Genomic DNA, 15,274 nt, shown 5'->3' with positions numbered 1-15,274 from the left:
TGAAGACAGTGGCTTAATTATGTACGAAAGGGAAGTTAGTTCTGACTGAGACGAGGTTTGAGGTTCATTTGCTAGTTTGAGGTTCACACTCTTTTGATGTCCGAGAGAGATATCACTCTTTATTTAATTGCTGAAAATCATTATGGACTATGATCATGGCCAGTAGTCTATGTGCTCTATATTTTGAGGACTATCCTATTTCATTTGATCAATGTTAGCGAACTGCCATGTCAAGTTTATTTTTGACTGACTAGTAACGAGTCATGAGGAATGGGACCTCCTTGGGCTTTCGTACACCAGATTGGCAATCTTTAATTATATAAAGTCAAGAAATATTCCCCCTGCAATTAGAATGACACTGTGATATCCAGTTGGCCATTCCCCCTGCCTTCCTCCCTTACTATTGTAAACAAAAAATCTGCAGACCTTTCTGAAACAATCACCAAAGTGACAGTTTTAATTGACAAGTATATTTTGGGAAACAGAATGACATGAACATTGAGAACAAAACGGAGCAAAAGATTCAGCTGTGGATTTTGGAATGAAACATGCATGATGATCACTGTCTTTGTTCTTTCTTGGCTTGGTAATCTTTTTTATACTCATACATATTTGATATAAATCACATACTACTGTGTACTATACACATTGCTTGAAACAAATGAAAGAAAATATGCCATATATAGCAACTTTAAAGGTAAACTGGCATCAAAAGGACATCATTGCTCTAACAAATCAGCACTAATTAGCTGCCTTTTATTGTGAGAGTTGTGTCAAAGGAATTTATGTTCCTAAATATCAGGCTCTGTTAATGTACTTCAGCTCCAAGAAGAGGTATAATGACCCGCTGCTAGAGGCTAGGACCTTTATAAATGTGTACTACATACTATATAGGACGTACAGTGTAAGCATGGGAATAAACTCACAGCAAACACATCATAAAACAATAACCTGAAGGCAAAGCAATTCCTACTGCCATAATACCCTGTGGTTGATCAATGTTAAGTATTACAACTTGATTCTGTAGTTCTCAGATACACACAACACACAGCGGGATTCTGTACCTCACCCCACTGACTCCTCTCCTCCTCTTCCGCTCTCCCCCTCTCTCCCTCTCTCCCTCACTCAAGGTTGCAAACACAGCTAATTAACATATTTATGAGTCTCGCAAACCAACTCTGATGACAAATTATAGTGAGAGAGAGATGTTCCTACACAGAGCACCATGGCTCTGCCGTTACTCTATCATTCTGACATCCTGCTCTCTCTGCGCTCAACGGGATGGGTCTCCAACTCTGTTTCCTGTCACTCTCTGGATATTTATATAAAGCATAAATACCCAGACACTGATGGAGTGCCAATCCACCCCTCCACATTACGGATACATATTTGTCTTCCTATCTGTCACAAATTCCAAGAAACTGAAGAACCAAGCAGAAGCAGGAGATGCTGGAGCCATGCTTGGTGCACTGTGGGGGAACTAAACGCATTCACATAATTGGATTGGCCTACGTGAGGATGACACTGTCCGTTTGTCACCGACCCTGTGATTAGATCAAGGTGAATATGTGGGAATGTGGCGTTCATTCAACAGTGCTATTTATGGTCTGCCATTTTGGGTTATTGCCCACCTGAGGTCAAGACAAACTACAGATGTAGGATCTTAATTTGATCCTGTTGTTGCAGGAAATGCAAACTTGTAATGTATTCTACGTTTAAAAATGCTTCTAAAATTTCAGACTTGATTTGCCCTAACTAAAAATTTATCAGCCCCTACAAAAATGTCAATTAATTATAATCCACACAATAATTCACATTTCCTGTTGCTGCAGGATTATTATTTTTTCCTGCTGTGAGAAACTGGTCAAATTAAGATCCTACATCTGTATACAGTATGAGGATTTTCCTCATGATATGACATTAATGCACAAAAAATAGGCCCTTTATGAGATGAATAATGTGCTTTCCTGGAACATCGTGCTAACACTACCCCCCCTCTCCTCCCACAGTGTATCCATCTAGCCAGGAGCCTCAGTGTAATCTCAGACGTGTCTTAATATGGCCTCTCCTCTCCTCCTCCTCCTCTGCTGGAAGGGCCCTCACGGCGTGGGGCTGTCCATGGAGAGTATGCAGAACCACAGACAGACAGAGCAGAGACACAGCGGCGCAGCGCTCTCCTCTCCTTGGTCCTCTCCTTTATCGTGTCACTCCTCTCAGATGCTCCGATGGCTAATCAGGCGCCCTGTTGCTAATAATAGGCCCTTCTCGTGTAAAGGGTACGGGGGAGCTGATTTCCATGGAGCTATTAAATCTTCTCTGTACTTAGCGTCTCCTCAGCTAATAAACACTGACAGCTGTGGCCTAATGGTCCAGCCGCCAGAACTCACCACAGTGCCCGCCGTACAACAATTAATTAACAATTTTGTGGGGCTACAGGTTCTTGTCAAGGAGCCCTTTCCTTTTTAAGTGGACGCTGCTGTTTTGCCCATTCGAGGAGGAGCAGTTAACAGCTCACATTTCATTTGATGAGATGCGGATTGAATATCATATAGAAGGATTTAATTCAATCTGTTAGATCTCTCGAGCCATAAGCATATTCATACGTCAATAAATGTTTTATATGGATTACAAGGAGTAATGGTAAGGGACAGGTTGATAAAATCCACATCCATATTTATTCCAGCGTTTGTTAATTTCAACACTCTCGATATTTGATAGTCCATGAGTATAACCAAACTGTGTCAGTTAGAGACGGTGTCACTTCTTCCTACTTTTTTTGTGCAGATAAAGCAACAATGACATTAAAAGACTGGGTATCGTCATGGCTCAGGGTGCCTAGTTCAGTACAAATGACCAGCGCCTCTGCCTCAGAGGGAGAATGGATCCTTGAGAAAGCCATTACTTTAGCAACACCCAAGGTTTATACTTTCTCTCCTTCAAGCAACCATTCCCTGTTCCCTCTCTCCTCATCACTCACACAAATAACTTAACATAAAAAAACAAACATTTTTTCATTTCAAATACATAAAATCGATACAAAATCCTTGTACCATTGCTGAGACTATGAAAATAACAACATCATTCAAGAGAAATTGACAATATTGTACGAGAAAGTAGGGTTTACACTTTATGAACAATTATTAATATAGTGTGTTCACTCCTACGGCAATACCTTTGGAACAAACACCCACCACACACACCCTGCCAGAGATATTATTTCCTTTATCAGGCGTAGTTAGGGGCTCTTTCTCCAGACTCCCAGGCACTCGGTAAATCCTGACGCGCATGGATGGAATGCCTGTGACAGCTGTGAAATCCATTGTAGGAAGCATGGGGCTGGATGAGAGAGATTTATGCTGTGTTATACAGACTGTTCACTCTATTACGTTTAATTGGGTTGGAGCTGCTCGACTCTTCATCCTATCAGAAATATAATAACCAAGCAGAGAAAGGTAACGATTGAGAATGGTAAAGCAGTAAGGATATTTATTCCATAGGAAGAACTGCAATAAATGTCCTGGGGTTGTAAAGCAGGGCATAAGGTCCAGTTTGTGTATTATCCAGAAAACTATTATGCACTGCTTGGGTAAGAGGGTTGTTCTTATACTGAGGAAAAATACACATCATTTGGAAAACAGCTTGGATTCAGCCTGGTTTCTTCTAGCAAGCACTGAACACTGGGGGTAATTGGTGTTCCAAGTGCCAATCACCCACAGAACACCTTGGCTTAGAGCAGAGTATACAATTACTGTATCCGTAAAGCAAGGCTAACAAAAGCCCAAATGAAGTAACTTCTCATGGAAACAGTACAATTACAATGTAGTAGAACAGAATAGTGTTCACAATATGGTAGAACTGAATGTGAACACTGCACAAGGCAGTAGAGTGCTAAACCAACCCGTCATATCGGAGCCAGTTGTTAGGTGAAGTGTATTATTTAAATACCGAACAGTGAAGAAGAAGAAGAAGAAGAAGAAGAAGAAGAAGAAGAAGAAGAAGAAGAAGAAGAAGAAGAAGAAGAAGAAGAAGAAGAAGAAGAAGACGACATCTCCTCAGCTCTGAAGGAGCTCGGAAACTCCATCTCTTCAGTTGTCTCCTCCCAGTCTCTGTGTTGATGCATGTGGAATAATGGCCTATAATTTACCCCGACTTGACAGCTTAAATATGCCTTCCTCGCACTTGTTTTGTTATTGTCAACTGGTCCTGAGCTCCAGAATAAGATTTGAAGAGTGTTTGTATATCTCGCAGGCAGGGCTTTTTGCATGGTAAGTGCCGAAGGCACATTGTAGTATGAATATTTGGTTGTAAACGTTCCGGTAAAATGTTTTAAATTAAGTGTAATTTTGACATAATCATTGTATGGACACAGATTTGAAAGAATTGTGTTGTTTCACACTGATAACAGTGGATTTTGGCCGTTTTATTAAAATGTTCTAGCCTACATTGCGCAAAGTGCAGGAGAATGAGCTGAGGTTACGGCCAGGCACCTCCCCCAGGTTAGAACAAGCACATAATTAAATATGGAAACAAGAGTCAGGGGAATCCTGCATGCCAGTGGTGCTGCTGTGCTCTGTTCTGTTCTGTTCTCTCTGAACATTTGCCTGCCTTGTGTGTTATACCTTCTACTAGCCCCCAGATGTATGTATTGCAAATGCCCCCTCAAGCATATTTGGCTGATTGCGGCAACACTTTTTAATGGGGTTGACTCAGGCATTAGAATGCAGTGTTGGTGATCACTCTGCTGCTTTACAGTAGAGGACATTCCAACAAACAGAGCTCCAAAAATATATTGACATAGCCATGGCCCTGTAACCCCATCCAAAAGGCACTGCAGTAAAATGTGTTTTGAAGAACGGGCCAGCCCGGTTGGAGAGAAAGCAGCAAGGAGCCCGACTGTTGCAGTCTATAATTACACTTGTCTGCTCTATGGAGAGGAGAGAGTTAGTACTGGCTCCCATGGGGAAGACTTACCCGGTTGGACATCTATAACACTGGCCTGTCTCTCAGTGGGGAACAGGACCTTCGGGGGTCTGGTTGTGAGGAGAGCTGCAAAAGAACAAGCACACATTGAGAGATAGGACAGACAGTAGGGAGAAAATAAACATATTGTTGTGTAGGGCGATTACACAGCTTCTCATACTGAGCAATGTTGAGAGGATCAGTAATCCATGCAAATAGAATGGAGCTGTTTCAGTGCCGGCAAAACTCTTCCACAATTATCATTTACAAATATCATTATATTATATACTGTGATCAGTTAGCCTGTGGGAGCACCAGCACTTTGCTGAGGAGTACTGAGTTTGAACATTCTAAAATGCACACGCACACACAATTTCAGTTTGAGGACACTAGCAGGGGAAAATGTGTAAATTAGAACCGCTTCAGACCTCAAGAGACTTGTATTACTAGGACAGTTAGCAGAGTGTGGGATACAGAAGTGAGCTGAATAATCGTGGGCCACTTTGATAATGTGAAAACTCTGTGGATTAATTACATAAAATCATCTAGAGATATGCTCTAAAAACATGTGTGCACTGAACGTATTTGATCTCCTGGAGTTTAGTTAAGAGTGGTGAAATGGTTTCTGCGCTTTAGAATATCCTGACAAAGGTACATTAAAGCAGATACAGTATTTTAAAAGCTGGGTGCACACATGAGTGAGAGAACCTCATGGTATAGGGCTAGCTGGAGTATATTTTAAGTGAAACATCACAGCAGCAAGCTTTCATGTCTACAGTTTGAGAGAGCGTAACACACTCTTGGATAGAACTGTATTAGTGTTAGAACTGCCTGACACGCTCATTATATCTGTGAGTTTTAAAATGCATGTTGTCTTTGTGTTTAGCTGCATAGTCTCTTTTGCTAGAGCATTAAAGCCAACATAAAGAAACCAACTTGTTAAAAATAATCATTTCAAAAAGCTGAAGTCTCTGAACTTTTCAAGCCACTTTTAACTGTCAGAATATTAGCAATTAATGTAATCCTTGTACAATACAAGACAAACTTGATGCATGAAAAGTTCAAATTTCAGTTGCCCTGTATACAAAAATGGTCATATTGAATATAATGTGCACAGTCAGCAAAGATATTGACACTGCATTCACTGTATATACAAACACTAATAATATAAACAGCAATGAGGTTAGCTTGTTCTGCATATCTGGCAGTGCACAGTTTACTCTGCCCATTCACCCGGAGAAAAGGGGCCAAAACCCTCAGAGCAACCTTCAATTCAAGGAGAGAGAAGAAAATTGTATGTTATGAAAATTCTTATCTTTTTGGCCCCCACTTAATTTTCTCTCCATTGTATGAGGAGCGGCGGTAGCAGGAGTGAGGGATGAAGCTGGGACCCCTCATCCATCTTGGGGAGACAGCTGGAGCTTTAGCATGCAAATGAAAGCTATCATTCTTGTCAAGCAAGGAGCCAGAGAGAGCACACACGCCTGCAGACCCACAGCCACTTAATATTCTCCACCCGGCAGGACCACCCTCGCTGGGTGCCAGCCCCTCCTGGCCCCTTTGCAGCCCCTGTAGGTCACCTGCGGCCGGACCCCTATCTGCGGCACCACCTTGCTCCTGAGAGCTCAGCCCCCTCAGCTCAGCGGCCCTCTCTCCACACAGAGAGAGATAACACTCACTTGGACACACAAATTAAGTATTAACATATTGTATGTTGCCATGCTTAGGCCTTATAGATAATACTCTTCAAAGGGAACACATCAAACACAGTGTGGCTATGGTATGGGAATGTTCTGTACATATCAACACAGTGAACTCTTTATTTACCACTGCAGTTTGGAACTCCACATCTGCATATTCCTAAGCAGAATTCTGCTCTGGAACTTGAAAGTAAGCAACCCTGAGATGATCATTCCTCTCCTGGTTTGCTTTTAAATGTGGGGTAAAATTCTCAAATATTACGGTAATCTTAAAGATCTTTAAAATAATCTTCTGCCCGGCTGCACCATTTTACACTCTGTCCGTTTCCCTTCATGAATCTTCAGAGCTCCTGTTGCAATATTCAGTATACTTGACTTGTGTGTGTTTGTATCCACTTTGCTAATGCAGTACAGAGGGAAATTCTGAGCTTTCATGTAGTTTAAATGGATTCAGAGTAAACTTTGCATTGGAAATAACACTACTGGAGCAGGGTGTGAAATGTTCCTTCAGAGTAGTAATGTCTGGGATGTTTTCCATTGGTATTCCGAAAACATGCCAAAACATGCCAGCAAGTGTGTTGTCACAGATTCTTATTGCGTAAGTGAAGTGTACAAACAATATAGGATAACTCAAAGGACACCTCAAGCCATTCAAAGGCAGCTACAGTGGGGAGAATAAGTATTTGATACACTGCCTAAATTTTTGTTTTGTTTTGTTATTATTTTTTTTTTGGGGGGGGGGGGTGGGGGGTGGATCAGCTTAATATTGCAGATAGATTGTATCTTCTATCAATGTAATTGTCTGCATCACTTCCAATCCCCCATGTTTTTAATATATATACTCCACTTTATTACTTTTCAACCCCGCCATCCTTTCCCTACTTGGAGTAAATTAGTGAACAACAATGCCCAGGCCTTTACTTCCGATCTATACTTACTATCTACACCATATGGACAGAGTTAATTATACAATAATTATATTATATATATATAATTTTTTATTTTATTTTTGCTCCTGAACTTCTTCTACTCTCAACCTCTCCGATCATTTTCATGATGTCCATCCGGTTTGCTTCTATATGCCATATCTTTCTAACTGTGCTCTTTCCCAAAAGCTCCCAACATACAACCTATATACTTATTATGGACACAGCCGATTTTGCAGGTTTTCCTACTTACAAAGCATGTAGAGGTCTGTAATTTTTATCATAGGTACACTTCAACTGTGAGAGACGGAATCTAAAACAAAAATCCAGAAAATCACATTGTATGATTTTTAAGTAATTAATTTGCATTTTATTGCATGACATAAGTATTTGATACATCAGAAAAGCAGAACTTAATATTTGGTACAGAAACCTTTGTTTGCAATTACAGAGATCATATGTTTCCTGTAGGTCTTGACCAGGTTTGCACACACTGCAGCAGGGATTTTGGCCCACTCCTCCATACAGACCTTCTCCAGATCCTTCAGGTTTCGGGGCTGTCGCTGGGCAATACGTACTTTCAGCTCCCTCCAAAGATTTTCTATTGAGTTCAGGTCTGGAGACTGGCTAGGCCACTACAGGACCTTGTGATGCTTCTTACGGAGCCACTCCTTAGTTGCCCTGGCTGTGTGTGTCGGGTCGTTGTCATGCTGGAAGACCCAGCCACGACCCATCTTCAATGCTCTTACTGAGGGAAGGAGGTTGTTGGCCAAGATCTCGCGATACATGGCCCCATCCATCCTCCCCTCAATACGGTGCAGTCGTCCTGTCCCCTTTGCAGAAAAGCATCCCCAAAGAATGATGTTTCCACCTCCATGCTTCATGTTTGAGATGGTGTTCTTGGGGTTGTACTCATCCTTCTTCTTCCTCCAAACACAGCGAGTGGAGTTTAGACCAAAAAGCTCTATTTTTGTCTCATCAGATCACATGACCTTCTCCCATTCCTCGTCTGGATCATCCAGATGGTCATTGGCAAACTTCAGACGGGCCTGGACATGCGCTGGCTTGAGCAGGGGGACCTTGCGTGCGCTGCAGGATTTTAATCCATGACGGCGTAGTGTGTTACTAATGGTTTTCTTTGAGACTGTGGTCCCAGCTCTCTTCAGGTCATTGACCAGGTCCTGCCGTGTAGTTCTGGGCTGATCCCTCACCTTCCTCATGATCATTGATGCCCCACGAGTTGAGATCTTGCATGGAGCCCCAGACCGAGGGTGATTGACCGTCATCTTGAACTTCTTCCATTTTCTAATAATTGCGCCAAAAGTTGTTGCCTTCTCACCAAGCTGCTTGCCTGTTGTCCTGTAGCCCATCCCAGCCTTGTGCAGGTCTACAATTTTATCCCTGATGTCCTTACACAGCTCTCTGGTCTTGGCCATTGTGGAGAGGTTGGAGTCTGTTTGATTGAGTGTGTGGACAGGTGTCTTTTATACAGGTAACGAGTTCAAACAGGTGCAGTTAATACAGGTAATGAGTGGAGAACAGGAGGGCTTCTTAAAGAAAAACTAACAGGTCTGTAAGAGCCGGAATTGTTACTGGTTGGTAGGTGATCAAATACTTATGTCATGCAATAAAATGCAAATTAATTACTTAAAAATCATACAATGTGATTTTCTGGATTTTTGTTTTAGATTCCGTCTCTCACAGTTGAAGTGTACCTATGATAAACATTACAGACCTCTACATGCTTTGTAAGTAGGAAAACCTGCAAAATCGGCAGTGTATCAAATACTTGTTCTCCCCACTGTATATGTGTACAGCTGGGAAAGCATAGATTTTTTGCCCTGCCATACAACTCAAGGCATTGACTGATCTTACTGTGAGAAAGAAATCAAGCAATTAAAATTATTTAAATGGTCTATTAACAAGAGGAAGAGACAGTGACTGAACTTCCTGCTTTGGCCTTGTTTTGAAGATTGCTCATTAAGAAATGCTAGCGGCCATGACTGAAGCCAAACGAGAGTTGTCTTGGGGGTGTGGTTTGATGTGGGTGTTTTATGTTTGCATATCGTACCGTGGCAGTTACTGTTGTTTGTCCCTCCAGAGTCACCGTAGCAACAACATAGCCACTATCACTTCCTCAAAATAGTCAGAATTAATCTAAGACAAATCAAGAAATCTGTAATTAATTTAGATGTTTTTGCCGAGGAGGTCTTAGTCGCGCAATTTTACATCTAGCTAAAGTGCAGTATTTCTCAAGAATTTTTTTTTTAATGAAAAACTAGTCAGTGCGCTGCATACAGTGTATCTATTCGGGAAAGTCTGACTGTGTGCTCAGGACTGATTTCTGAGAACAATTACATGTCTACAACTTTATCATCTGCAAGCTGTCAAACTATTGTAAATAAAGCACAAGCTACACACTGTTTATAAGTCCCCAAAATCACTTGCTAGCTAGCTAAGTTCCAACTCTGTGCTTGTCAATGAAACTAGCAAGTAGTAGCTAGCATTAGTGATGGGAAGTTCGGTTCTTTTTACTAAGATCTTTTCGACTCGTTTAGTCAAAAGAACAAACCTTTCGACTCATTTAGTTCATTTGAGTCAGTAATGCCCAGAGCTTGCAGGACCCCCTACCAGTGAACTAAAAACTCGAAAGAGTCATGATTCTACAAGCCTCTCGTTCACATGTCGTTCACCATAGGAGGCTTATTGGAGCTGTCATTTGTGACCGAGACTTGTAAAAGTCTGCTTTAAACAATGTACATTTGTTGATTACTTGGCATACAAATATTATTATTTCTTGATACATTTGAAAAGAGGTCTAGTTGTGGCCGGAATCGGACTAGATTGTGAATGACTCTTGGCGGAATGTATTGCTTGTCTGCCGTGAGAGTGATAAGCACAATATCGTTCGCAAACTGCAGCCCCCAAACGATTCGTTCTCGAGTTTGAGTTTGTTGAGCAGGCTGTGAATGTTTTGGTTCTACAAAGTTGTGTCCATCATAACATTTAATAATCAATTAATTGCATTCATTCTTTCACCATGCAATCAATTATTTGTTGTAAACATGTATTTTTCTTCTGTATGCTGCCTGCCTATTTTCCTGTGCGCATATTCAGACAGTTGTTGGTCGGAGCATGCCTCTGCAGCCGCTGAGCCGGAGTAGCGTATATCATTCCTGCTCTAGGACACATTGTGGGCAGCAGGTCAATTGAATGACTAAAATGAACAAGTCTCTCAGAAAAACGAATCATGACTTTCGAGTCTGTAAAAAGTTGTTCAAAAAGAACTAATCATTCGCGAACTTCACATCACTAGCTAGCAGGCACATTGAGCAGCCAGGCCAAATCAGAAAGTGGCAGTTAGGATACAAGTGCGCTCTGATTATATCAATTCTAATTTGTCCCAAAACAGTGACAAACTCGAGTGATCACGATCAAACACATCAGCAAGTGTTCTTTCAATGTACCATTGGCGACGTGTCGTCATGAGGCGCTGCGTAATGGGCAGGGATGTCTCGCTGTCTTGAGGTTCTGGCTGCTATGATTGGATAGAGCATGTGCGCTGATAGAGCGCAACCAGCACAGTTGCTTCTCCCTGCATGACAATTCTACCATCTCGTGTTAGTGGGCACTGGGCAAGGGGGCATGATTGTAATCCAAACCCAACCCTCAGTAAGTCGAGACAAACTCACTTAGAAAACTCTGTTTTGGACTTTATGACCAAAATTATCCTATTTATACTTTGTAGTCAATTTTGACACTAGAATAAATGTTTCTGACTATACCACATAGGCTGTGTAAAACCAGATAAGTTGTTTATTGCCTTCAGTTGCTCTTTAACTATGAGGAAATAAAGTACTGGTGAGATGAGGGGATGAATGAATTACTAACAAAACTTCTATGATACTTTGATCTAAGTAAGTGCAAGGACATATACAGTCACATCCAAAATTATTGGCACCCTTGATAAAGATTAGCAAAACATATGGTATAAAATAAATAATACAAATACTGAGCTAAATTGTTTAAAAAATGATATTATTTTATACTAATTGTCACGCCCTGACTCAGGGGACGCTTATATGTTGAGTCAGGGTGTGTATATTCCTTGTTGTGCGTCTTCTATGTTTGTGTTCTAGTATGTGTATTTCTATGTTGGCCGGTGTGGTTCCCAATCAGAGGCAGCTGTCGCTCGTTGTCTCTGATTGGGGACCATACTTATCTGTCAACGAACGTGACAGAAGATCCCACCAAACGAGGACCAAGCAGCATGTTCAGGAGCAGACAGCCTGGACCTGGGAGGAGATCCTGGATGGTAAGGGATCCTGGACTTGGGAGGAGATTCAGGCTGGAAAGGATTGCCATCCTTGGGAGGAGACAGTGGAGGCCCGGTATAGAGAGGAGAAACGGCGCCAACAGTGCCGACGACGGAGACCCGAGAGGGGGGGGGGTGCACACGGTGTGGACGACAAGGCAGCAGGAGGCCGTTAAAGGGCGGGTCTGCAGGTTAGTCAGAGGGAGGCGCTACAGGAGGCTAAAAGGGAGAAGGAAAGTGTAGAGGCACGGCGAGAGGAGCTGGTTAGGCAGCAGAAGGAGCGGGGGTTAATAAAGGAACCCAGTCCTGCTCCTCGCACCAAGCAAGTGGTGCGTGTCGCCAGTCCGGTCCGGCCCGTTCCTGCTCCCCGCACTAAGCCAGTGGTGCGTGTTCCCAGTACGGCCCGACCCGTTCCTGCTCCTCGCACCAAGACAGTGGTGCGTGTCGCCAGCCCGGCCCGGCCTTTTCCTGCTCCTCGCACCAAGCCAGTGGTGCGCGTCGTCAGCCCGGCCAGGTCTGTTCCTGCTCCTCGCACCAAGCCAGTGGTGCGCGTCGCCAGTCTGGCCTGCCTGTTCCTGCTCCTCGCACCAAGCCAGTGGTGCGCGTCGCCAGCCCGGCACGGCCTGTTCCTGCTCCTCGCACCAAGCCAGTGGTGCGCGTCGCCAGCCCGGTCTGGCCTGTTGCTGCTCCCCGCACCAAGCCACTTGTGCGGGTCACCTGCCCGGTCCGGCCTGTTCCTGCTCCTCGCACCAAGCTAGTGGTGCGCGTCACCAGCCCGGACCGGCCTGTTCCTGCTGTTCCTGCTCCTCGCACCAAGCCAGTTGTGCGCATCGCCAGCACGGCCCGGCCTGTTCCTGCTCCTCGCACCAAGCCAGTGGTGCGCGTCGCCAGTCTGGCCCGGCCTGTTCCTGCTCCTCGCACCAAGCCAGTGGTGCGCGTCGCCAGCCCGGCCTGTTCCTGCTCCTCGCACCAAGCCAGTGGTGCGCGTCGCCAGTCCGGTCCGGCCCGTGCCTGCTCCTCGCACCAGACCAGTGGTGCGTTTGTCCAGTCCGGCACGGCCCGTGCCCGTTCCACCGGTGCCTGATCCAGTTCTGGTCAGCCGTTCCACTCCGGAGCCAGAGCAGTCCGCTCCACCGGTGCCTGATCCAGCCCCGGTCAGCGGCTCCACTCCGGAGCCAGAGCAGTCCGCTCCACCGGTGCCTGATCCAGCTCCGGTCAACGGCTCCAGTCCAGACCATGACGTCAGCCCCTCTCCAGGTTCGGGGTCTCCCACACCAGGGTCCAGACAGGGCCTGGCGTACCGTGGGAGGAAGGAGAGGGGAAGCAGCGCGCCGAGGTCCAGACCAGACCAGGGGCGCAACAGGGAGGCGGAGAGTGAGAGGTCGTCACGACCCGAGCTGGATCCGCCTCCGAGGCGGAATGCCCACCCGGCCCCTACCCAGTTATGTTTATGTTGTGCGGTCGGAGTCCGCACCTTTGGGGGGGGTACTGTCACGCCCTGACTCAGGGGACGCTTATATGTTGAGTCAGGGTGTGTATATTCCTTGTTGTGCATCTTCTATGTTTGTGTTCTAGTATGTGTATTTCTATGTTGGCCGGTGTGGTTCCCAATCAGAGGCAGCTGTCGCTCGTTGTCTCTGATTGGGGACCATACTTAAGCAGCCTATTGGCACAGTCTAGTTGTGGGATCTTGTTCCGTGTAGGTATGTTGTGTGTGCTACCTTGGACTTCACGTTTCGTTTCATTTGTTGTTTTGTCGTGGTGTTTATCAGTAAATAAACATGTACGTATATCACGCTGCGCCTTGGTCTGACCCGTCATTCAACGAACGTGACACTAATACAATTGCTCAGATAGAGATTTTCTTTAACAAGTAATATTTTTTTCGCTCAAAAAGATAGGTGTCAAAATTATTGCCACTCCTAAAGATTCTTATAAATAAAATAAAACAAAATGAAATCTGCATTAACATTCTACTTTTTAAATTAATCTCAGTTTAAGGAACTGTATTGTGGCCTTACATGGCTTCCTTGTACACACATGTAAAATCCCTTTGTCATCCATCACCATGGAATTTGGTGACCAAGAACTCACAAACAGAAAGAGACAAAATGGTTGACCTTCATAAATCAGGCAATGGGTACAAAAAACTGAACTACTCATTTGCTTCAGATCTGTAGGTAACCTTGCTGTTTCACCACCCCCTGGAAAGATCCATATCTCGTTTTGCGCATGTGTTTCTTTACCTCTACATTACGCACACATTATTGTCACCATCCCTTCAAATTTCTCACTGTCAAATGTGAATGATGAAACATTTTAGAGAAGATGGTGTTAACAAACTTTAGCATACCTGTGTTTTGTTTAAATCAAAGCACATATTTTGCCTAGTGGGGCACGCTGTTGAGTTGTGGTCGCATGAGAAAATATGTGGCCTTTCGCACAATCATCCTAAAAAGTGTTTTTTGTCTTACAGTAACGTTATACTATGCTATTATATTTGTTTCTGTTATGTAGAATACTATCATTATATGATCTTGCAGAAATCTATTCAGATTTGATCTAACTTTATTAAACGAGCACCATTCGCCAGAGTAGCCTGTTCTCTATGAGTAGAGAAGAGACTGTATGTAAAGTAAAAAATCCCGCACATGTGCAGAAGCATCGGGACCTTTAGCTGTCGGGAAGAAAGGTCCAGAAAAGTCGGATCCCCAGCCACTCCGAAAAAACAAATATTACACTTACCACTTTTAGGGCAACAATTAAGTGTATCTTGTCCCCACGCACAGTGAGGAAGATGGTTCGGAGGCACAGAAAAATCCAAGGACCAAAGTTGGAGAATTACAGTCTCCAAATCTACAATTAGACGCCACTTCCATGACAATAGGCTCTTTGGAAGGGTTGCCAGAAAAAAAACTTTATTGAGAGCAACCAACATTTTACATTTACATTTTAGTCATTTAGCAGACGCTCTTAACCAGAGCGACTTACAGGAGCAATTAGGGTTAAGTGCCTTGCTCAAGGGCACATTAACGTCATTTAGCAGACGCTCTTAGCCAGAGCGACTCACAAATTGGTGCGTTCACCCTATAGCCAGTGGGATAACCACTTTACAATTTGGGGGGGGGGGGGGGGGGGGGGGGGTTAGAAGGAATACTTTATCCTATCCCAGGTATTCCTTAAAGAGGTGGGGTTTCAAATGTCTCCGGAAGGTGGTGAGTGACTCCGCTGTCCTGGCGTCGTGAGGAAGCTTGTTCCACCATTGGGGTGCCAGAGCAGCGAACAGTTTTGACTGGGCTGAGCGGGAGCTGTGCTTCCGCAGAGGAAGGGGAGCCAGCAGGCCAGAGGTGGATGAACGCAATGTCCTCGTTTGG

General features: G+C 44.1%; 1 protein-coding gene across 1 annotated transcript in view; it reads right to left on the bottom strand.

Annotated features, from left to right (window-relative positions):
* Positions 1–15,274, bottom strand: part of LOC311107952 (X-linked interleukin-1 receptor accessory protein-like 2) — a gene marked incomplete at both ends in the record, with an annotated part of 286,318 nt that overhangs the window by 51,271 nt on the left and 219,773 nt on the right. Inside the window, one exon of the mRNA XM_084150578.1 lies at positions 4,972–5,046. Coding sequence (XP_084006704.1) covers positions 4,972–5,046 — 75 coding nt within the window. The remainder of the gene's footprint in view (positions 1–4,971; positions 5,047–15,274) is intronic.

This window comes from Coregonus lavaretus (genome assembly GCF_964263955.1).
Source record: "Coregonus lavaretus genome assembly, chromosome: 32".
NCBI classification, from domain to species: Eukaryota; Metazoa; Chordata; class Actinopteri; order Salmoniformes; family Salmonidae; genus Coregonus; species Coregonus lavaretus.
Note: the sequence above shows the minus strand (reverse complement) of the source record. Positions and strands in the feature narration are given on the sequence as shown.